The sequence below is a fragment of the Mustela putorius genome, unplaced genomic scaffold (assembly GCF_011764305.1).
Source record: "Mustela putorius furo isolate JIRA1106 unplaced genomic scaffold, ASM1176430v1.1 tig00000095_pilon_pilon_pilon, whole genome shotgun sequence".
Classification (NCBI taxonomy): Eukaryota; Metazoa; Chordata; class Mammalia; order Carnivora; family Mustelidae; genus Mustela; species Mustela putorius.
The window spans coordinates 20,532,915-20,558,091 of record NW_025421280.1 but is presented as its reverse complement, the minus strand read 5'-3'; the positions used below and the strand labels follow the sequence as shown (position 1 = coordinate 20,558,091).

The 25,177-nt window shown below is 40.7% G+C and overlaps 1 protein-coding gene across 7 annotated transcripts in view; it reads left to right on the top strand.

Moving 5' to 3' along the window:
• Positions 1–25,177, top strand: part of RAD54L2 (RAD54 like 2) — a 115,958-nt gene that overhangs the window by 33,041 nt on the left and 57,740 nt on the right. For 6 of the 7 annotated variants that reach the window (XM_004780112.3, XM_004780113.3, XM_045079365.1 and 3 more), the window contains one exon: positions 8,741–8,933. In XM_004780112.3, coding sequence (XP_004780169.1) covers positions 8,795–8,933 — 139 coding nt within the window. In that variant the 5' untranslated portion in view covers positions 8,741–8,794. Of the gene's footprint in view, positions 1–7,258; positions 8,012–8,740; positions 8,934–25,177 lie in introns of all 7 variants that reach the window. The other variant, XM_045079343.1, reaches the window with a different exon arrangement.

Below are 25,177 nucleotides of genomic sequence, written 5' to 3'. Positions count from 1 at the left end.
CTATAGCCTGAGTTTTGTCCAGACTTCATATCCTTTTCCCCAAAGAAGATATACAAGTATGAGTTTGAAAGAAGCAACTTTTTTTCTGCTTCAGTATATTGCTTTAGGTTAAGTCACACTCTTTTTCCCCACTTACTTTTGCTGATTTTCAGATGTCATTGTTTTCGTCAATATTCATGTCCAACGTTAGACCAGAGAGAGATGTAGCGCAAGTGTACTTAACTGAGTGGTTCAGTGGTGTGAATCTTAAGCTACTTCTTTCTGTAACGATGAAGTGCATGTGCACATGCTTATGTGTGCACATGCACGTGCGTGTGTGTGTGTGTGTGTGTGTGTAGGAGATTAAGCACTGGACACTGGTTGAATAACCTTGGCCATAAGTAACAGTGAAGCATGTAATCTAGATAGATTATGTAAGTCTCCTTAGAAGACTTCAGAACTGGGCCACGTCTATACAAAAAGGGAGGGTGAGATGGTGAGTCCAATTTCTACCTGCCTGTGGGGTGCTATTTTTTTTATGACATTGACTAGAGCTAGAGCCTTCTAGAGGGAACCCAGGTGAGACTTGCCTCAGAGATGGTTCCAGTTCCTGCTGGGCTCAGGGGAAGAGGGAGAGAGGCCTATCACCTACTTAGAGGACATCCTGTTTTCACATAGGGATGCTGGGAGGCTTAATTAGCCCTTTTAACCCTACATTTTTGTGTCTTAAAGGAAGTTTCATACTAATTTGTTACTAATTAATTATAGAGAATATGCAGCTAGGTAATCTTTCGAATCTGTACTTGGAAATATTTCGTACTTGTTAAATGTTTAAATCTTCGGAAAACTAGGAATAGATGTTTTTATTCTCTTGTTAAAATGTCTTTTAGGAGGTTTTTTATATGTTTTTACCACTAAATACTTCATTGTGTATTTCCTAAAGACATTATTTTTTAAAGATTTATTTAGAGAGAGAGCAAGCACATACATGCACAGAGTAGGGTGAGGGGCAGAGGGAGAGAGGGGAAGCAGGCTCCCCTCTGCACGGGGAGCCTTGACACTGGGCTTGGTCTCAGGACCCTGAGCTCATGACCTGAGCGGGAATCAAGAGATTTAACGGACTGAGCCACCCAGGATGTCCTGAGGCTATCTGGGGACCCCACCCTAAGTGGCTTCATTGCCACAAATTTAAGTGTGATCAAAAGGGGGCTCAGTGTAAACAACAAAAGATATTCCTTCACTCAGAAAATTCCAAGGATTTGGGGAGCTCTGCCAGGAACCAGGGGAAAAGACTAAATACATTTTTGTTTTGTATCACAGTTACCATAGGGGTGTGTGTACCTGACTAGCATTACCATTTATTTTAGAGCCAGAAGAGTTTACCTGTGTCCAGGCACCTGGACTAGTTGGCTGGCTTAGTTGGTAGAGCATGCAACTCTTGATCTCAAGGTTGTGAGTTTGAGGTCTGTGTTGAGTGTGAAGCCTACTTAAAAAAAAAAAGATAGTAAGAAGAGTTTACCTATTTTTTTTTTAACCTGTGTTTTTAAGGAGCTGACCATACAGCGTGCCCAAGTCACTTGGCAAAGCCGAAGAGAAAAACTTGAATAACCATGTAAATACAATGATGTTAGTATATTAAATTTTTCCTGTAGACTGTTTTGAAAATATGAGTATATGTCACAAAATAGTAGTCATCCATTAAGACTTTTATTTGTAGTTGATGCCAGTCTAGGAAAAACGATAGCATGCAATCTGTATACTGTATAGTTACAGCTGTTTTAAAATGAATGGCAGTTGAGAATCTAAAATGATCAATATCAACTCAGAAAATTGTGGTTATTATTTGTATTGTAGAAGGATTTATGTAGAGTTTCTGTTATAGTCTTATTTTTAAAAGCTAGGATGCCAGGGTTGCTTGGTTGGTTAAGCAGCTGCCTTTGGCTCAGGTCATGATCTCAGAGCCCTGGGATTGAGCCTCACATCAGGCTCCTGCTCAGTGGGGAGTCTGCTGCTCCCTTTCACTCTCCATCTTTCTCAAAAATAAATAAAATCTTTAAAAAAAAAAAAGCTTTGATTTGTCAAAATGCTACTGGCACAGAACTTTTCAGGATTTGTGTCTAGTGGATAGGTTGACTAGATACAGAGAAGTCTTCACTAAAGGTTGTGTGAATGTTTGCAGGGCTGTGAAGAACAAACCATCCCCTCTCTGCTCAGCTTCTGTTTGTCTGGATTTGTAGGCATCCAGCATGAGCTCCATGGCTCAGTGATAGAACTCCTAGGAGAAGGGAGCGGCATCAGAGGGCTTGGGCTTTGGGAAGAGACTGATGAGAGGGGTGTGGGGTAGTTGTAGTGGAAATTGGAGGGACGGGACACCAGCCACGGTTTGGCTTCTCTCTGAGCCTCTTCTTAACCATCTAGTAGATAAACCCAATGTGTTCTTAGGCTGATCTGGACTTAGGGCTGGCTTGGGCCTCAGTAGGCCAGACATGTTCCTGCCTTGTAGACCCTTACCTCTCTCTTACCTCTACTTGAAGAATTGAGAGCTGGGTAGAAAGAGATACAGGGCTCACAAGTTAAATGGTAACACATTTAGCCAAAATTGCTTTTGCTCTTGCTTAATCCTCAGTATTCAGAGATCCTGGGACCTTACTTTCTTCTTCTTTTTTTTAATCACCCTCACATTATACTGATGGTTTAAAATGTTCATGTGGCTCACGCACACATGTGTGTCAATTGAGAGAGAGGAAGAGAATTTTTCAGAGCCCAGGTTCCTCTGGGCAGTAGTGGCTTTGTCACCTAGCCTTCTCACAGCCAAAGCACACCCCTGCTTTAGCTCCTGTCTTCCTCACGCAGTTGTCTGTCACCCTCCCTCCCCCCTTTTTTCCAGCTGACTCCATGGGGAATGAAGTGAGTCTTTAATTTACTTCCCTCAGCAGTGGCCCTCTGGAGTTTATTCCTACTTATCAAAATGCCTGGGACTGACCCTGCAGGGATATGCTGCTCAGTGACCTCTTGGGTGATAGACCCAAGTCGGGGAGCTTTGGGGGCAAACACAGGGAACTTCAACCCTTGGCCATTTTACAGGGCATGTGAATAGCAGAGATTCAGTAATAAAAGTAAAAATTTGACTTTGCAAATGTGATATTAATTTCAGTCACTGAGAAAGTTTGGCCTTGATGGTTAATTACATTTGTAAAATAACCTGTGTATATCATTAGTAGATTAAGCTTGTACTTTTTATTTGAATACAGTATTAAATTAAATATTTTATGTTTATATAATGTGGTCCTATTTGTTACATTCTTTCTAAATACTAGTTTTTCTTTATGATACCTAAAAATAGGTACTCTAAGACAATAGGTCTCCAGCTTTTTGTCTTAAATCCTTTTATACTTTAAAAATTATTGAAGATCCCCAAAAGCTTTTGTTTATATGGCTTATAATGATCAATAGTCACTGTATTAGTAAAGTAAAAGTACCAATTTCTTTAAAGTATAATAGACTCATAATGTATTAACATAATTTTTAGTGAAAAATGACTATAGTCACCAAAATGAAAAAATTAGAAGAGTAGAATTGTTTTACACATTTGAAAATTTGAAAATGTCTGATTGAATAGAGACAGAGTCTCAAATCTGCTTCTGCATGTTGTGACTTATTGTTTTGTTGACTTACTGTGCTGTTAAAGTAGATGAAGAATGTAATTGGAAAAGGGAGGAGTGTTTTAGCAGCCTTTTCAGATAATTATGTGGGTATTCTTTGATACTGTAACCGAAACTCTGACAAGTGGTAGTTTCTTCAAGGTTAATTGTAATATGGAATTTGAAACTATATCAAGGAACTTTTTGTATTCTGTTATATTAAAATCCATTAGTCTATCTTGCACTTTGAATGGCTCTTTAACTCATGCATGATTTTGACTTTGTGGCTCCTTTGACCCTTCTTGAGGATCTCAGGGGTCGCTGGACCACTCTTTGGGAACTGCTGTCATAGAATCTGGAAGGGATCTTCAAGATGAATTCTGGTATTCTGGTCTGTCTCTCTCTTGCCCTCATCTAAGAGGGGTAAGGAAGCTGAGGGAGAACTGATTTGACCAAGGTCATGCAGCCAGTTTCCCATAGAGCTGTGGCTAGAATTTAGGTTTCTTTCTTTCTTTTTTTTTTTTTAAAGTAATTCAAAAAAAATTCTGATTCTTCTTTTTTTTTTTTTTTAACATTTATTTATTTATTTGACAGACAGAAATCACAAGGAGGCAGAAAGGCAGGCAGAGAGAGAGGAGGAAGCAGGCTTCCCACTGAGCAGAGAGCCCAATATGGGGCTCAATCCCAGGACCCTGGGATCATGACCCGAGTCTAAGGCAGAGGCTTTAACCCACTGAGCCACTCAGGTGCCCCAGAATTTAGGTTTCTTGATGGATTCTGTAAACATGGCTCCAGTGCCTCTGTTGTGCTTGGTGCTGAGTCCCTGAACCGAGCTCCACTGCATTGCCTTTTAGAGAGAGTTGTCTCTTGTGGCCCTGCTCCTTGGAGTCCTGAATGTTTTGTTCACCTTCTCTTCCTTATTTTGTCTTAATTAAGCTCCATATTGCCAAAAGTCTCCTTAGATTTCTGAATAAAATATCTTGAGCTGTGTCATTTTCTAGCTCTATGGCTGCTTTGTGTATGTTAAATGTGTTTTTAAGTAACCAAAGGATAATCAAAAGGCGTTTGGGCTACGTGTATGCATCAGGTTTTTGTCTTGCCTAGGAAAGGTTTTTTTTTTTTTTTTTTAAGGAAAGGTGTTTTGAAATAACTTCAGAGATCCATAGTGGATCTCTCAGCAGGCTGGAAAAATCCAAAGTACCCTTTGAGTGCTAGAAGTGGACTGAACTCTTATTTTGTTCTTTAGTCTTTGAATTATATAAATTGCTTGACTAGTGCTGTTCTTTGAAGAAGTGTTGCCTAAAGTTTTTAGACTGAACGTTTTTTGTGCTCTTAAAGCTCCTCCCCCTGTAAATTAGCATAAGTGCATGGTTTTGTTTATACTCTTTCTTTTTTCTTAAGATTTTATTTACTTGACAGGCAGAGATCACAAATAGGCAGAGATGCAGGCAGAGACAGCGATGGGGGGGAGGCGAGGGTGGGGAAAGCAGGCTCCCGGCTGAGCAAAGAGCCCAATGTGGGACTTGATCCCAGGACTCTCAGATCATGACCTGAGCCGAAGGCAGAGGCTTAATAACCCACTGAGCCATCCAGGCGTCCCATTTTGTTTATACTCTTAATGGAAAAGGAAGTGTGCATGGCACTCACTGTGGAATTGCTTTGAGATAATTTGGGGAAATTTAATACAACTCAAGGTCACCAAAATTAATGAGGACATGTCAGTTTGGAATTATTTTTTTAATATCAAACATAGCATCAGGATGCTGCCCAGGACCAGAACGACATCTCTGAAATTGCATGGGCTGCTATGCTGTGGTGAGGAAGTGTGTGCCACAGTTTTATGATTTCCGTGTGGACTCTCCAAGCATTGTCTGCTTTGTGAACAAAGGCTTTGCTAGTACCTGTGTGTCTTTGTGTTTTTCTATTCTGTGTATTCTGCTCCCCAGGGGTATGTCTTAGGGCTGTGCCCGCATGATTAATTTCACTGATTCTTGGCCAGGCACTGCTCTATAGACAGGTGTCGATGTTTTTGAACTTAGCAGGACAGAGGAAACTTTTCCTTCACTCTCAAGATTGCTGTAAAGGACTGGAGTGGGATTGGCTGTGGGTTTCTTCATAATTATAGCCTCCATTAGGAAACCCAGTGTATTAAACTGTAGACATTAACATATTACTTAGGGATTGAGTATTTACTTTTCAGAGTGGTTCTTTTTAGAGCTTCTTTAAATAGCTAGTTCTCCAGTTTCATTAAAATAGAATTTGATTCCCAGAATTTGCTTTGTAGGAATACCCATCCTCATTAAGGCACAGCACACCCATAATCTCTCCTACAGCTCCTCTTCCCTGGAGATTGAGACAGTTTCACATGGGTTGGGGAGCAAATGAGGGAGATGCATTTTTTCCTTAACAACTTTTTTCCTCTTGTCTGCCTTACAGTTCTGAGCGCTAATTTCTCAAGTCAGGGCTACCTTCCCTGGTTTGAAAGGCTGTGCCCACTTGGAAGTGTTTGTGTGGGTGGAGCCCCATACAGACAAAATGTAATTGACTGCACTGCTGCCTGCTAAAATCAGCTTTTCCCCTGCCAGTTTCCTTTTGTTGCTTTTTTGAAGGAGATCAGTAACAGCAAAACCTGCCCTTTACCTAGGTGGTGTGATTCTGAAGAGTAGAGAAAATAATTCATTGTGTCATCCCTGTAATGAAATTTAGTGGCTCATGAAGGGTAGAGCTAAATTGGTGGGACTTAAATCTGTCACTTTTCGGTTTATTCTCTGTTTGGGGTATCTGATACCTGGGTACTATTTTAAAGTTCTTTTTAAAGTGTTTTTTGAGTGGGGGCCTCGATCAATGTCTCATATTCTAATAATATGTGTGGTTGTTGATGTTTAATTGATGTTTGCTTCTATCTATCAGGAGCTTGGGGCTGTTTTGAAGATGTTCATTAACTGAGGGTTTACAGGAGGCTTCTCCTTGTTACTGTTTACCTCTTAAGTGATTGTCATTCTTCCACTACCACACAATTTCTTCTCTAAAATGACAGGCATTCAGATTACCTAGAGATACTTGCTAATTAAAAATTGTCCTCTAAAAGCTGCTCCATAATCAGCCAAACACACTGTAAGCAAAACACTTACCTCAAGCAGTCTAGGATGAACCAGAGGGGTTATGCTGATTACAGATACTGACTTCCACTTAGAGTAGCTGCTGTTGAATTATCATCATACTCATATTCAGAATAAATTTCACTTCCAAAGCTGATGACATCTAATTGATTTATTGCTTCCTTTCTAAAACCTAATGAACCTAAAGACATAGGATTGTTACTCCCTTAGAAATTTGGAATCTGCTTTGTCACTCAGTGAATGATAGTTCAGCATTAGTTATATTAATTTCTATTTGTGGAACACCTTTCTTCCTTGTGCCTTAACACCCTTTGTAGGTGTTTTGGAAGTGCATTACTAATGCAAAAATTTAAATTTTATTACTAAATCATTTTACAGCTGTTTTTTTGCTTTCATTGCCTTGAGCAGCTAAGTACATGACCCATAGGGATACACACTCATAATTCCTATGGTTGTTAAATAGACAGTCTTAAATTCTAAAGGATTCACTTACTTCATTTTGTTTCTGTTTCTTTTTAGGAGAACATAGAAGTTCTACTTCAAATTGTGTCTGGACCTTAATAAGAGATTTCAGTTCTGGAATAGTTTTTGTGTTGAATAATTAGAGACTTGTGTTTTGGTTTTTATTTTGGGAGATGGGAGGAATTTTAGGATAACCTGATTGTGGATGTGGTTGTGTGTAGCAGTTTGTCTTAGAAAAGATTATTTATTTTGTGCTCCTTCCCCACATTTTATTATGAAAAATTTGAAATATATAGAAAAATTGAAAGAATTGGTTAGTGAATCTTTATGTTAACATTTTGCTAGTGCTTTTATCACAAAGCAGTCTGTCTAGCTTTCTCTTTGTCTTTTTTCCCCGTCAAGAAGAAATGACCTTTATAGCTAATAGTAAAGTAGAACAGTCAAGAGAGAAAGAGACAGACAGACAGACAAGCGCAGTACCTGGCGTATATTAGACATAATAGAGCAAGTTGACAAATGAGGGAGTGAACGTGAATGAGTGAATGATCTGAATAGGACATGCTTCCAGGTCCAGGATATATACAATTCCCACCTAATTCCCTGCCCTTGGGGATTTACTGTCTGGACTGGAAGTGAGAATCCACAGAAGGCAAAGCACTTTGCCAGGTAGCTCATATGAAGGCTTCACTGAAGGTCAGCATGGTCAAGCATGGCTGCTACTGGAGTTCAGAAGAGGAAGTATGACCCCAGAACACTGGGGCAGTTGACTGAGACTTCTTGGAAGAAATGGAGCTGAAATTGGGCTAAGAGGTAAGGCAGGGCCTGAGAACAGAGAAGGACACAGGAACATTCTGAGTCATGGGGAGTGTGAGGCTCCCCACATACTGGGGAGGAGTGCTAGTGTGGTGCCTGCTGGAAGCCTTGCTTTCAGGTGATTGGAAAATATACGGTCTTCCAGATGGTGCTCGGAGGCAGCTCCAGGCAGGACCCACTCCCTCTTCCCTTGGCTCTCCTAGTTACTCTCATTCCAGGGCTCTGTCCATGCTGCTCATTATGCCTGGAACACTTCCCCTCCGAATGTATGTGTGGCTCCCTCTGCCCTCTGGCCTCTGCTCAGTGAGAACTCCCCCAGTCTCCTCCTGGCTGTGCCAACTCCCCAGCGTGATTTGTTGTGTTTCCTGATCTGTTCCCAAAGCCTAGTGGTAGTGTCTGTGACTGTATAACCTTAATGTGTATATGTATGCATATATAGAGATACAAAAAAAATTGAAGGAATGAACAAGTGGGAGTTCTGATGCATAGAGTGTGTTTGTTTGGTCACTTTAAGACATTTTCTTGTCTAAGCAGTGAAGAGAAGCTTGAGCTGGGCAGAGAGTCACCAAAACGTGTATCAGGGTCAGTGCACTTGTGAGGAAGGTTGAAATTTGGGTATGGTTAGTTTGCCCCTCAGGGCATTCATCCTTGGCATTTTCTCTTTGAAAGACTCGTGTTCCTAATTGAAGTGCTTGGTGATCCTGATGCCTCTTGTCCTCCTTCCAGGACCCCTGCAGTGGATCATGAGTTGGTAATGCCCACTGAGGACCTCTGGGAGCCATGTCAGACGAATCCGCCTCAGGGAGCGATCCAGACCTGGACCCGGACGTGGAGCTGGAGGATGCGGAAGAGGAGGAGGAGGAGGAGGAAGTGGCAGTGGAGGAGCACGGCAGGGATGACGCGGAAGACCTACTGGATGGTGAGTAGCTCTAGCGAGTGACATAGGTTGCCTTATTTTTTCTTCTCTTGGGTTTTTTGCTGGGAGAGCATGGTGTCTCCAATTGCATTTCTTAGGTCATCTGTTGTGAGAAGGTAGAGACTGGGAACACAGTAACAGTGAACTCATATGCTATTTCTCAAGAAATGGCTTGTTGTCCCTCTGCGTAGACCTCACTCCAGTCCTGGATGGACCTTTAGCATTTAACTCGTCTTTGACAGATGTGCAGATTCAGATTTGCAGATTTGAGAGTAGAGAATTCTTGCTCACTTCATGGATGAGTCAATGGCAGAGTCCTTGTGGAGAGACTTTGTGGTCTGGGGTCATGAATTCATGAGGTGACCACAGGTAGGCATGAGGGTAGCTGTGAGTTTCCTGAAATTATATTTACAGTTCTGCTTGTATGGACATGAGAGAATTATGTGGGGAGAGATTTTCAGATGATAGGCTCACAACTCCAGAATGCTTATTGCATCTCCTGTAGTGCTGCTCTGCCTCCTAGCCACTTCCAGTGACTGTAAATTATTCCTGATGAGAGAGAACTGCACCTCTATAGCTGGTAGGCACCCCTCTGGATTCCTGTTTGGCTCACCCCTTCCTTTGCTCACAGCTTAATTGCAGTGGCATTGACTTTTTCTTTTCATCTTCAGTCTAATGTCAGGTCATCCGGGCAGCCACAGGGCTTCTCAGTTAATTCCAGGCTTTCATAGCATAGGATTTAGTTGTTTGTAAGATTCCTATTGACTGAGGAATAAAGTTTTCTCTCTTTATAACAAACCACCTTGGTAGGACGCAGCATTATATTAGGTTATCTTTGCTTGCATCTGAAGGATCCTAGGAAGATGTGCTACTGCTTTTCTCCAGATTCAAGAAGGATGAACATGGATCCTCTTTCTTTGCTGAAGTACTATCTTCAGTTCTCATTCATGGTTATATGTTATATGGTTCGGGGATCAGTTTTCCCTCATTTAAACTATCTAGGAGTCTCTGCCCCATTTCTACTTCCCCCACCTCTGGCAAGGAAATTACCATTTTATTTTATTTTATTTTTTCTTGATATTGTTTGCTGTCCACTGCTTGTTTATTCAGTTGGAGTCTCCCCAGTTGGTTCTGCAGTTCCTTTCTATAAAGTAGAATAAGTAGAAGTAATAGAAGATAGTGCTGGAAGGGTATACCACCAGACTGCCTTGCTTGGCTCTCATGGTTCTTAAGATGGCATTAAGAGTCCCCAGGTACTGCATCAGTTTTTGCTTTTTATCATTTGGGTTCTCAGAATTATATTTTAAGATACCCTCTAGAACTCTTATCAGGTTTAGATCGGATTTAGGATGCTACTGGTAGGTATGGTGGATATATACACATTGTCTTCCCTCTTAGCTTTTTGGAATTCTGCCTTCCTTGTTAGGTTCTTAATTATTAAAAGAAAAGCAGATGCTTCTCTGAACTTTACTATTATTTATTTAAAAGTGGTGAAAATTGTAATTTGTCTCAGAATAGTGTAGCTATGCAACTGGAGTGGTTTTTTTGTTTGTTTGTTTGTTTAGATTTTGTTTATTTATTTGAGAGAGAGAGATAGCAAGAGAAAGCATGAGTAGGGTGGTGGGGAGAGGGACAAGCAGGCTCCCCACTGAGCAGGGAGGCCAGTGTGGGGCTTGATCCCAGGACCCTGGGATCATGTCCTGAGCCAAAGGCAGACACTTAACCACCCAGATGCCCCTGTAACGGAGTTTTTAAAAAAGATTATTTATACCATTCTCAGATGAAATAATTTTTAAAAATTTGAAATGAGTTATTTTTATTACTTACGAAGTTCAGAGTGTTAGAAAAAAATGCTCTGTAGGTGCTCTCTTCTTCTCTTGCTCTGCTAGGGTATGTTCTTGGATTTTGATCAAGGATCCTTTTGATGTTTCACAGTAGTGTTAGAGCTCTACTCACCCAAGCACTCCCAAATGGAAGTGATGCTTCTGTTACTTGTGGCAACTCTGCCGCTGTTTTAGAGCTTAAAGTTTTCCTGGTTCTCTTATTTTGCACACTCTGCAATTTTGCTGAACCATCTGAGACCTGTCCATTTCTTCAGTCTTACCCTTCCTGCCTTGGCTTGCTGGTCATCCCACAGTCTTAATGGGTAGAGCAGCCAGCTATTCTAAAATTAGGAATAGCTATGAATAGTTTTAGCTGGTATGGTGTGATGTGGCCTTTTATTGTCTTAGAGCAGTGGTTCTCAATGTAGGATGATTTTGCCTCCCAGGGGACAATTGACAGTGTCTGAAAACACTGTCATGACTTCCATAAGGTGAGGGAGGAATGCTGCTGGCATCTTGTGGGCAGAGACCCGGGATGCTGCTAAATATCCTGCATTGCATAGGACAGCTCTGTCCTACACACAGTTATTGTCCCCAAGTATCAGTAGTGCAGAGGTTGAGAAACCCTTTCAGAAAGGAAACTGTTACTTGAAGTTTCATCTCTACTAGATGACAATAACTCACTTTTGTAGTGCTTCCTCATCATTTACACAAACATCTGAACTATCATACTCGCCTTTTCAAAGAATTTTCTTTGGTGATTCCCTCTATTTGTGTTTGTTTTCTTTATAATTTCTGCTTTATAATATTCTTCCTCCTACTTCTTTTGGGTTTGTTTAGCAGTACTACCAAATTTCTTTTTCTTTTCTTTTTTTTAAAAGATTTTATTTATTGGGGCCCCTGGGTGGCTCAGTGGGTTAAAGCCTCTGCCTTCGGCTCAGGTCATGATCCCAGGGTCCTGGGATCGAGCCCCACATCGGGCTCTCTGCTCTGTGGGGAGCCTGCTTCCTCTTCTCTCTCTGCCTGCCTCTCTGCCTACTTGTGTTCTCTGTCAAATAAATAAAATAAAATCTTAAAAAAAAAAAGATTTTATTTATTTATTTGACAGTGATCACAAGTAGGCAGAGAGGCAGGCAGAGAGAGAGGGGGAAGCAGGCTCCCTGCTGAGCAGAGAGCCCGATGTGGGGCTTCATTGCAGGACCCTGAGATCATGACCTGAGCCGAAGGCAAAGGCTTAACCCACTGAGGCACCCAGTTGCCCATTACTTCCAAACGTCTTAAGAATGTGCTTACCAGGGGGTGCCTGGGTGGCTCAGTAGGTTAAAACCTCTGCCTTTGGCTTGGGTTTCTGGGATAGAGTCCCGAGTAGGGCTCTCTGCTAGGCAGGGAGCCTGCTCCCCCCGCCCCGCCTTTCCACCTACTTGTGATCTCTGTCTGTCAAATAAATAAATAAAATATTAAAAAGAAAAAAAAAAAAAAGAATGTGCTTACCAGGGCGCCTGGGTGGCGCTAACAGACAACTAACTCTTGGTTTTGGCTCACGTCATGATCTTAGGGTCATAATATCAAATTCCACATCAGGCTTTGTGTTCAGCAGGGATTGAGATTTTCTCTGCCTTTCCCTCTGTTCCTCTCACTCGTGCTCTCCCTCTCTTTCTCTCTGTCTCAGATAAATAAATAAATCTTTTAAAAAAAGAATGTGCTTATATTTGTTCCCCTAATAAAAACAGTTAAAACTATTAATTGCCCTCTAAATACTGCTTTAGTTCATCCCCTCACAAGCATTTTGACACAGTTTATCTTAATAATCCTAGGTGTTAGGTAGGGCAGATACACTTTAGAGATAAGGAAATTGAGGCTTAGAAAGGCAAGTGACCCACTCAGTATGACTTTGCAAGAAAGTGGCAAAGCTGGGCCTTTGGTTTCCAACGTGGTACTCCTTTTTCAAACCCATGCTGTTTGTGAGACCATAGGTTCATATCATTCCCTTGCCTGTAATGGGTTGCTTTCTCTCTTAGTTTGTGCTGTGAAGGAAGAAATTGATTAATACTATTGACAGAGATGAGAAGTAATAGCATGAGTAAAGGCATAGTAGAAAGGCAGGTATGACATATGCTAGAGAATGATAACCTACTTGCTATAGAACTGGACACATTAGGGGAATGACCAGAGTGAGACTGGAATGATAGCTTGGAATCAGTTTAGGGGGGAGTTTAGAATTTGTTTTCAAGGCAGCATGGGAATTGATGGAAGTTTTTACCAAGAAGCATTCATTAAACCTTTGATTTTTAAGAATGTTATTTAGCAGTATACAGAAGAGATGGCCTGTAGATAGTGAAGACCAAATAGGTCTGTGGTAAAACTTTATGGGAGGGATTAATGAGATTTTTGAACTGTTGGGATCAGTTGACCTGCATAGGAGGAGTAAATGGTCAGATTTGTTACAGTAAAATTTATAGGACTTGGTGACTTGTTGCATATGTGGGGCAGGTTGAAGACAGAATAGGTAAAGTCTGGGGGGATGATGAAATCTTTTTTTTTTTTTTTTAATTTTATTTATTTACTTGACAGAGAGAAATCACAAGTAGACGGAGAGGCAGGCAGAGAGAGAGAGAGGGAAGCAGGCTCCCCGCTGAGCAGAGAGCCCGATACGGGACTCGATCCCAGGACCCTGAGATCATGACCTGAGCCCAAGGCAGCGGCTTAACCCACTGAGCCACCCAGGCGCCCGGGATGATGAAATCTTTACAAAGGCGGAAGAATGGGGTAGATAGGAAGTAGATGGGGGAGTTAGAGGTATTTTTAGCTTTGCTGCATTATATGGGGCATTGTCTCCCCCTTGATATTGACCTTTGAATGTTGACTTGTGGGATAGTAGTCTGACAGCATGGAGGCTTTGGCTCTTGGGGAGCACCATGATTTGGTTTTTAAAAAGGTGGGGAGAAGACAGTGCTTTCCAATTTCTAGCATACTGGGGGGCTCTTGGTGTGTTATAAGACATTTTGGGTTTTTTTTTTAAGATTTTATTTATTTGACAGAACAAAGCGAGAGATCACGAGCAGAGGGAGCAGCAGAGGGAGAGGGCAAAGCAGGCTCTCCGCTGAGCAGGGAGCCCTATGAGGGGCTTGATCTCCGGACTCTGGGATCATGACCTGAGCCGAAGGCAGACGCTTAACCATCTGAGCCACCCAGGCGCCCCTGGATTGCTTTTTCATTTCCCTGTTTTTCTTCTCTCCTAATGCATGTGTTATATTTTCTCTATTCTCTTGGAATGGTGGGAGAAGTTAGGTGTTAGCACCTTTGGGACCTATCATTATCAGAGGCAGAAGTTCAAAACCTGGTGCCTGTGGTGCCAGGGTGGCTCAGTCGGTTAAGCATCTGCCTTTTAGAGTCATGATCCCGGAGTCCTGGCGTTGAACCCCTGATTGGGGGGGGGTGGTTCCTGCTCAGCGGGGAGTCTGCTTATACCTCTCCCTCTGCCCCATGTCCCCTGTGCTTGTGCTCTCTCTCTCTCGAATAAATAAATAAAATCTTTAAAAATAAAACAAAAAACCTGGTACCCCTGGAATTGGCTTTCCTTATGCAAAAGTAGTTTTTCTGGCCCAGTATTTTCTTCTAGCTCAGCTTCAGGTCCAATATCTTGCCCTAGATAAGGTATTTTGAAATATTTAGATGAAGAGAACTCCTACAATAATCTAGCTTTTACAAAAAAAAGTTTGTTTTCAGTTGCCATTTAATGTGTTTCAGTGAATGTGAAAGTGTGGCATGGCTGGTTCATGTCAGAGTCCTGTGTGTACTTGGCTTTGTAAAGAGATTTTCCTTTGCCTTGGTGTTTTGTTGGCACTTTTGTTTTTCTCATTATTACTGCGCTCTAATCCTACAGTGGATTCTTCATTTCATGGCTTTAGCAACCATAAGTGATAAAGTTTAGATCAAGAGATATTTCCAAGGGTTTTCCTGTCTATATACATGGCAAAAATCTTAACATCTGTTTCCCCAAGGTAGCTTCTTATACCCCTGCAGCAGGGAGACAGAAGAGAAAAGTAGCAAGAAACCTGGGCCTAAATATGCCCTTATAGGTTGCACTGGCAGAGGACATGCTTAAAATTAAAAAAAAATTTTTAAACAAGAACGTCATGTGTTTCTTATTAACATCTGGATTAATGGATCCAATTCCTGATTTCGCTCATTCTGCAGGTGTATGATGAATCTTAGTTAGTAGTATGATTCCCCTTCCACTACCACTTGCATTTGTTGTAGGCTACTTTTATTCTTGTGAAATATTTGCAAGGAAAATCCAGATTCCCCATTCTTTCCTACGATACGGTATTTTTACTTCATTACTTGTGCGGGTTTTTTTGGTCTTAGCCTGGTTCTCCATCAGGGTTGTGGGGCCACCACTACTCTTTTCTTCTGAGAGCATTCTACTCACCCAAGCTGTTTGGCCCATGTTATGAATAGCCTTGTTAAGCTAAGACAAGAGTAGGGTTTTTCTAAAGGAATTTTACTGGAGAAAAGACCAACCCCTTAAAGAACTTACTGGTTGGGGCGCCTGGGTGGCTCAGTGGGTTGGGCTCACTGCCTTCGGCTCAGGTCATGATCCCGGGGTTCTGGGATTGAGTCCCGCATCGGGCTCTCTGCTCAGCGGTGAGCCTGCTTCCTCCTCTCTTTCTCTCTGCCTGCCTCTCTGCCTACTTGTGATCTCTGTCAAATAAATAAATAAATTCTTTAAAAAAAAAAAAAAAAGAACTTACTGGTTATTCTAAGAATGATTGCTTGCCAGAGGGTTTTATTTCCAAACTTGCTTCCCCAGGTTGCAGTAGACATATTGGGAGTTTATGGAGCTTCAGGATGAACATGACAAACTTGTTAGAGTGCCAGTTTTATCAGGAGATCGGGGGAGTGGTGTTGGGGGTTGAGACTTTTGTACTTTAACTGGTAAGGAATTAAAAATATTTTTGTAATGAAAATTAAGCATAGAAACCACAATTCATATGCATTTTTAAGGTAAAATGGGATTTTTTTTTCAAATAAATTTTAGAGTATGAGTGCTTTTGTTTTTGTTTTTTAAACATTTTATTAATTTATTTGACACAGAGAGAGAGCAAGAGCACAGGCAGGGGGAGCAGCTGGCAGAGGGAGAGGGAGAAATAGGCCCCTGTGGAGCAGGGAACCCAATTTGGGGCTCAATCATAGGACCCTGGGATCATGACCTGAGCTGAAGGCAGATGCTTAACCAACTGAGCCACACAGGTACCCCAGTTTGAGTGCATTTTGAATGGTACCCTGGGAGTCCCAAAGGGATAAGCACATTTTCTGTGGGTATTTAGGACTCTTCAGTAGAAAAGTTTGAGAAGTCCTGGTTTAAGTTAGTCAAGATCTGGGCACAGACTGCCTTGATGGGTACATCCTTTTAGAAGGTGAAGGCTGCTTTTTTGTTTATTTTATTTTTGTCTGTTTTACTTGACAAATCAGGATACTGAGATACTGGAATTGAAACTAGATATGTGCCTTCTGGAACCTGCTTCATGCTATCTTGTTGACAGAAAGCCAGCCTCCCTGGATGTCAACTTTGGCCTTAGGCTGACCTCCTTCATTTTGGATCACTGGGTAGGGAAAGCCGATCATCTTCTTAACGCCTAGATCTCAGACTCTTCTGCAGGGAGTTTGCTTTTTGCTTTTTCTCTGACCCCATTCTATTTGTCTTCTTTGCTTACAATGCAAAGAATCGGGTAAAGTGTTCTAGGCAGAGGGCCAGGGCAAAGCCCTGGTGTGGGAACAGATTTGCTTGTTTAAGAATCAGGAATGTAGAGGCCATGGTGGCTGGAGCATAGAGAGGAAAGGCCAGAGTGGTCTGGGGTGAGATAGGAAGGGGCCCGAGTATATAGGGGCAGTGGTGGCAGTTTGAAATATACCTGGAATCCTGGGTTTATTTGAGTTCTGACTGTTGCACTTTCAGATTCTCACTGTGAGTTCTCGACATAATCAGTAAATAGTAGCAGTCTGCAGGAAAAGTTATGCTGTCTGAGCGGCTGCAAGTCAAAGAAGTGTGGGGAGCTTCTAGAAATTTGTACTAAGTCAGAATGGGTGGTTTTGTTTCATAAAGAATTGTACCTGGGAGTAGTGAGTTCAGGAGTCTAATGGGAATCCTACCCAATGTTCTCTTCCTCATATGGAAGAGGGCCTTCACAAGGCAGCATAAGTTATGGAGTTATAGTTTTCACCATTTATTATGGCATCTCTGTCACATAAGACATCCTTACTTTGAGCCTAGATTTATTTTCTAATAATAGTTTTAAAGAAACTTTATGAAACCTGTGATTGCGTAATGTCCTAGATCTAGATCCTTCATTGGAGAGTGTGTTTGGAATTTGAATAATATTTCAAAATCTATAATGCCAAATGGCTTGTTGACTTTACTGTTTAATAACTTTGTGATTGTGAGTAACATATGCTTATTAAATAAATATTGGAAATACATAGTATTATAAAGGACACAAAAATCACATGTAATTCCATCAGCCAGTGATAGCAAGGTACTTTGTTGTAGTTCTCCCAGCCTTTTGCTATGCAGATGTGTATTTTTACAAAACTAGAATCCTGTTGTGTATCCCTTTTTGCATGTGCCATTTAAAAGTCTTCATAATTATAGTGACTTTGTAATTCCATGGCATTTCACTTATTTTTACTCTTCTAAGCTTTTATTTATTTATTTTTTAGGCAGAGGCTTAACCCACTGAGCCACCCAGGCGCCCCCTAAGTTTTTATTTTTAAAAAATAAAAAATAGGGGTAGCCTGGGTGGCTCAGTGGGTTAAGCCGCTGCCTTCGGCTCAGGTCATGATCTCAGGGTCCTGGGAAGGAGTCCCGCATCGGGCTGTCTTGCTCAGCGGGGAGCCTGCTTCCCTCTCTCACTCTCTGCCTGCCTCTCTGCCTACTTGTGATCTCTCGCTGTCAAATGAATAAAAAAATATATAAATAAAAAAAATAAAAAATAAAAAATAGGGAAGCGTATAACACCAAGAGTGAACCCTAATGTAAACTATAGGTTTTGGGTAATAATAATGTGGCAATGTAGGCTCATCCACTCTGTGTTACAGATGGACCACTTTGCTGGGTGATATTGATAATGGGGGAGGCTATGCATGTATTGGGGCGGGTGTATTTGATAAATCTCTGTACCTTCCTCTCAGTTTTTCTGTGAACCTAAAACTATGGGAATATCCTGTGCCTCCAGTCTTTTATCCAGTGTTTTCAGTTTCCATTGATGATTCCTGCTTGTATCACTTACTAATATGGTAGCTGCAAAATGGTGATTTTTGTGATTCTATATTCCTTTTACATTTATTTGTATTTTTTGGTAAAGATGAGCTCTCCCTCCCCACTTTTATTTTTCTTCATCCTCCTCCTCATTATTATTATTATTTATTTTTTAAAAATATCAATATGGTCTCAGATCCTCTTTTGAAAAATTCTGTGTGATAGAGGCACCTGGGTGGCTGAGTCACCCATGGTTAACCATCTGACTTCCACTCAGTTCATGATCTCAGGGGTCCTGGAATTGAGCCCTGCATGGGACTCCATGCTCAGTGGGGGGTCTCCCTCTCCCTCTGACTGTCCCCCTGCTCGTGCTTCCTCTTTCAAATAAATAAAATCTTGAAAAATTCAGTGTGATAGAATCCATTCCTCTTGTTCATTTTGATGCTCAAATTGTCCCAGAGTTGGCTAGTGGGAGCACCTTACAGCTAATTTCACTGTTCCTTTGGACGCATTCCCTATAGTTTGTGTGCACTTCCTTTTCTTTCTGGCACAGCAGTGTTCCAGACCTTGCTTGTATTTTCTCTGTTCCAACCTGGGAACTGGCTTTTTCTCCAAAGATTGTTGGTTTCTTTTAGAGGGAAATGGTACTTAGAAGCTAAGATCTGGGCTATACATATGCTCATTACTACTGGAATATTATTGATTATAGGCTCTTTTGGTCTGTAGAGCCAGGAAATACATTTATTTAAAAAATTGTGTTCATAAATAGTGCTCTAAACTTTAAAACTTCTATTTCCTATTTGTATCTTCCTCCCACAGTGATAACTTGGTTTTCAGCATCAGTGTATTTATTAATTTGCTTAGTTTTACAGTAGGTTCAAATAATTTCAGATGTTTTCGCTACAAACAATAAATCTAAAGTTCAAGAGTTTTTTTTAAAGATTTTATTTATTTGCTGACAGAGATCACAAGTAGGCAGGAAGGCAAGCAGAGAGAGAGGAGGAAGCAGGCTCCCTGCTGAGCAGAGAGCTCGATGTGGGGCTCGATCCCAGCACCCTGGGATCATGACCTGAGCGGAAGGCAGAGGCTCCAACCCACTGAGCCACTGAGGCACCCCAGTTTTTTTGCAGTTTTTTTCTTTTAATATATCCCACTAAGCTATTTAGTTAGAGTATTGTATAGTTGGATTTTTGGTTTTTTTCCCAGCCTTATTAAAGTTTAATTGTGCTATGTATATATCCCTAAAACTATCATCAAAATCAAGATAATGAGCATATGCCTTACTCCTGAAAGTTTCCTTATTCCCTTTTGAAGTCCTTCCCTCCTTTTCCTGCCCTGTGCCTAGTGAACCGCTGATCTGCTTTCTGTCTTTATTGATTATATTTTGGTATAAATGAAACCACATAGGGTATTCTCTTTGGGGGCATCTGGCTTCTTGCACTCAGCATAATTAAGATTCATCCATGTTGTATATATCATTTGTTCATTTCTTTTCATTTCTGAGTAGTATTGGATAGTATAGATATACCCCAATTTGTTTATCCATTCTATGTGGGTTCTTTCTTCCTCTCTTCTTCCCTTCCTCCTCCTTTCTTTCTTTCTGTGTTACTATAAAGGAAGCCACTATTGAACATTTATATATAAGCCTTTGTATGGATATGTGCTTTCATTTTACTTGGATAATGGATTTTGTCATCTTTATTAGCTATCCAGGTCACGGGGAATTGGATAGAACTGAGTGAGAATAGAACATAATGACATTTTGCTAGAGACTTCCCTTTAGATTAACCATTAATGTTCAGTGAATAAGATTATTTATCTGCCTGTAGCTGCAGGTGACTGTTTTGTAGCCCACAGACCAACATCTATTTACAAGACTCTCAGAGTAGACTGTTAAATGCATTAGTTGAAGTGAGGTTGTTGTTGGTGGTTTTTTTTTTTTAAGATTTTATTTATTTGAGAGAGAGAGAAGGAGAGGGGCAGAGGGAAACCCAGGCTGTTTGATGAACAAGGAGCCAGACATGGGGCTCAGTCCTAGGACCCTGGGATCATGACCCGAGCTGAAGGCAGACACTTAATTGATTGAGCCACCCAGGCACCCAGAATGAAGTTTTTATGAGAAAGGTACCTAATAGAGTCTTTTAGGAGCCAAATTGTGTAAAAAGCTGTGTAGTCCAGTGAGTCTCAGTGCCTAAAAGAGTGGTGGGTCCCAAAAAGAGAACAGAGGACATCAGGAGAGCAGTACAGTGTGTGAGTGGCAGAGGAAAGGAATGCATTCATTTAGTCATTCAGTAATATTTATTGAGCACTTTTTGCTAGGCAATGTCATGGGTGTTGGATATAGAGCAGGGAATAAAATTGCCTCTATGCAGGGGATTTCTATTTATTAGGTAGAGACAGATGATAAATACATAAACAGGGTGTCAGGGGGACTAGGTAAAATATAAATGTGGTGTGATTCTATTTTATGTAGCATGGTCAAGAGAGACCTTACTTGATCAGGGGACTTTTGAGTGAGCCATGAAGGAAATTAGGGGGCTAGACTGGTGGTTGTCTAGGGAAAGAGCATTCAAGACAGGTAGGATAGCAGAAGCAAAGATCTAAAGGCAGGAGCTTTCTTAATGTGTGGAAGAAACAACAGGAAGCCATGGTAGCTGAAGCAGTGTATGCTGGGATGAGGGTGATCGAAGAGAGACCGTGGGATCAGACTGCATGGTCCTTATTATGTGATGTGGGAGCTGCTAGACCGTTTGAGCAGAGGAATGAGATCTGGTCTAGGTTTTAAAAGATCACTGTGGGGACGCCTGGGTGGCTCAGTTGGTTAAGCAGCTGCCTTCAGCTCAGGTCATGATCCCAGCGTCATGGGATCAAGTCCCACATCGGGCTCCTTGCTCGGCAGGGAGCCTGCTTCTCCCTCTGCCTCTGCCTGCCACTCTGCCTGCCTGTGCTTGCTCTCACTCGCTCTCTCTCTGACAAATAAATAAATAAAATCTTTAAAAAAAAATAAAAATAAATAAAAGATCACTGTGACTGATATGTCAGGAGCAGGCTAAGGGAGATAAGGTCAAAAGACTAATTAGGAAGATACTGCAAAATCCAGGCAAGAGGTGATGGTGGCTTGGTGGTTAGTAGTTGAATTCTGGATATGTTTTGAAGATAGAGCAATAGGATTTGTTGATGAAGTGGATGTAGATTGTGTGAAAGAGAGAAGATAAGGATGGGTTCCAAAGCTTTTGGATTGAACAACTTGAATGTGCCATTTTCTGAGCTTGGGAAGATTGGGAGAGGCATAGATTAGAGACAGATAAAACTTTAGTTTTGGAAACATGTTAAATTTGACATGGTTTATGTCTCCAAGTTGAGATGTCTAGAAGGCAGTTAGATTATGGAGTTGAAGTTCAGAGGAGAACTCTACATTGATGATAAAACGTGGGCTATATCAGTATGTAAATGTATGTCATGGGACAGGATGAGATCATCCCAGAAATAAGAGAAGTGGCCTGAGTGACTAAGAGCTGGACACTCAAAGGTGGGGAGGGGGATGAAGATGGTCTAGGAAAGAAGACTGAGAAGAAATGGCCACTGAGGCAGTAGGAAAGAGAAAAATGCTATGGTAGCCCTCACCCTCCATTGTATTTCACAGCAGCTGTGATCAACCATGTTACTTAAAGATAAACAATAGCTAGGATAGTGTGAGGAGTAAGAATTGACTGTGGATGCAATATTTGCAAATCAATCAATGTGATACATCACATCAAATAAGAGAAAGGATAAAAACTATGTCATCATTTCAATAGATGCAGAAAAAGCATTTGACAGAGTACATTCATTCATGATAAAAACACTCAATAAAGTAGGTTTAGAGGGAACATACCTCAACATAATAAAAGCTCTATATAAAAAACCCACAGCTAATATCATCATCAGTGGGGAACAACTGGGAGCTTTTCCCTTAAGGTCAGGAGTAAGACAAGGATGTGCACTCTCACCATTTTTGTTCAGCATAGTACTGGAAGTCCTAGCCACAGCAGTCAGACAACAAAAAGAAGTAAAAGACATCCACTTCAGTAAGGAAAGAGTAAAATTTCCACTGTCTGCAGATGACATGTTACTATATATAGAAAACCCTACAGACTCCTCCAGAAAACTACAAGAACTAGTAAATGAGTTAAGTAAGATCACAGGATACAAAATCAACATACAGAAATCTGTTGCATTTCCATACGCTAATAAAGAAGCAGCGGAGGGAAAAATTAAGAAAAGAGTCCCATATACAATTGCACCAAAAATAGTAAAATACCTGGAAATAAACTTAAACAAATGAAAGAAGTGTATTCTGAAAACTGTAAGATATTGATGAAAGAAATTGAAGACGACACAAAGAAATGGAAAGACATTCTTATACTCATGGATTAAAAAAAGAACAGATATTATTAAAATGTCTATACTACCCAAAGTTATCTACAGATTTAACGCAGTCCCCATCAAACTACTAATAGCATTTTTATTGGACCAGAAAAAATAATCCTAAAATTTGTATGGAACCAAGAAAGACCCCAAATAACCAAAGCAATCTTGGGAAAAAAAATTTTTTTTGAAGGTATTACAATTCCAGACTTCAGGTTATATTACAGAGGTGTAATAATCAAACCAGTATGGTACTGGCACAAAAAATAGACACACAGATCAATGGAACAGAATAGAAAGCCCAGAAATAAACCCACAATTATATAGTCAATTAATCTTTGACAAAGGAGGAAAGAATATGCAATGGTAAAAGGTCTCTTCAACAAATGGTGTTAGGAAAACTGGACAGCTACATGCAGAAGAATGAAAGTGGACCACTTTCTTACACCATACACAAAAATAAACTCTAAGGACCTAAATATGAAGCCTGCAACCATAAAAATCTTAGAAGAGAGCACAGGCAGTAATTTCTCTGACATTGGTTATAGCAATATCTTTCTGGATAGGTCTTCTTGAAGGCAACGGAAACAAAAACAAAAATAGACTTCTGAGACTTCCTCAAAATAAAAAAGTTGCACAACAAAGGAAACAACCAACAAAATTGAAAGATAGCCTACAAAGGGGAGAAGATATTTGCAAATGACATATTTGATAAAGGGTTAGTATCCGAAGTATAAAAAGAATTCCTACAACTCAAAACTGAAAAAAAACCCCAAATAATCCAATTTAAAAATGGGCAGAAGAGATGAACAGACTTTTCTCCAAAGAACATATCCAGATGGCCAACAGACACATGAAAAGATGTTCCACATCATTCAACATCAGGGAAATGCAAATCAAAATAATAATGAGATATCACCTATACCTGTTAGAAATGCTAAAGTGAAAAACAAGTTTTGGCGAGGATGTGGAGAAAAAGGAACCCTCGTGTACTGTTGGTGGGAGTGCAAACTGGTGTAGCCACAGTGGAAGACAGTATGGAGATTCCTCAAAAAATTAGAACTACCCTAGAGTCCAGGAATTGCAGTACTGGGTATTTACCCCAAAATTACAGAAACATGAATTCAAAGAGATACATGCACCACTATGTTTATTGAGGCATTATTTATGATAGTCAAATTATGGCAGCAGCCCAAGTATTCATCAGTAGATAAATGGATAAAGAAGATGTGTGAACACACACACACACACACACACACACAGGAATATTATTCAGCCACAAAAAAAGAATGAAATCTTGCCATTTGCAACAACATGCATGGATCTAGAGAATATAGTGCTAAGTGAAATAAGCCAGTCAGAGAAAGACAAATACCATATGATTTCACTCATATGTGAAATTTAAAAAATGAACAAAGGAAAAAAAAAGTCACAAACCAAAAACCCAGACTCTTAACTATAGAGAACAAACTGATCCTTACCAAAGGGAAGGTAGGTGGAGGTATGGGTAAAATAGGTGAAGGGGATTAAGAATAGACTTACCTAATTTTTTAAAAGATTTTATTTATTTATTTATTTGATAGAGTGAGAGAGCACAAGAAGGTGGAGCAGCAGAGGGAGAGGGAGAAGCAGGCTCCCCATGAGCAGGGAGCCTGACACAGGGTTTGATCCCAGGACCCCGGTATCATCATGACCTGAGCTGAAGGCAGACGCTTAATCCGCTGAGCCATCCAGGTGCCCCAAGAATAGACTTATCTATTTTTTTTTTTTAAGATTTTGTTTATTTGAGAGAGAGCGTGCATGAGCAAGGGGAGGGGCAAAGGGAGAGGGACAAGAGGATTCCCCACTGAGCATGAAGCCTGATGTGGGGCTTGATCCCAGGACCCTGAGATCATGACCTGAGCTGAAGGCAGCTGCGTAACTGAAAATGCCACCCAGGTGCTCCAAGACTAGACTTTTATTGATGAGCACTGAGTAACATATGAAACTATTGAATCACTGTAATGTACACCTGAAATTAATGTAACACTGTTAACTACACTAGAATTAAAATTAAAAAAGAATAATTAGCTGTTGGATTTAGCAGCATGGGAGTCCTTGGTGTCTTTGATGAGCAGTTTTAGTGCCCATGACAGGGGCTTAAACAAGAACAGGTGGAGAGAAATTGGAGACCCCAAGTATAAACAATATTTTGAGGAGTTTTGGTATAAAAGGAAATGAAAAAAGCTGTAAATGAAGGGGTATCTGAGATCAAGGAAAGGCTTTTTTAAAAGTTAAAAGATCTTATCCTTTGTTGACTTTTTGCCAGTGGGGCTTATTAGGTAGGGAGGGAGAAATGGATGATGCAGGAGAGTTGGGGGACAGTACCTACTGGCTCAAGCCACACCTGAGAAAAAGCCTTTGCTTCAGTCATAGTGTTTGATAGAGAGGAATGCCCCTCAGGGCAAGGTAATCATCTGCATCTAAATTTTTATGATCTTGGGCAAGACCTTGCTCAGTCTTTAGGTTCACTTCCACAAGATGAAATTCTGCCACTTGAATCTAGATCTGTTTTCTTATTCTGGATGAAGACAGAGAAGGATGTGCATGTTTTTAGGAACAAAGAAGAATCACCAAAGCAGAGAAAAGGGCTGCGAATCAGCATGGAAGGCCAGTTTAGCCATGTGACTGAATGTAATACAGATAGCATTTCAGCATGTTTTTCTCAACTTAGATGACCAGCACCATTCCTTAAATTACGGATTTAAGACATTGGTGCT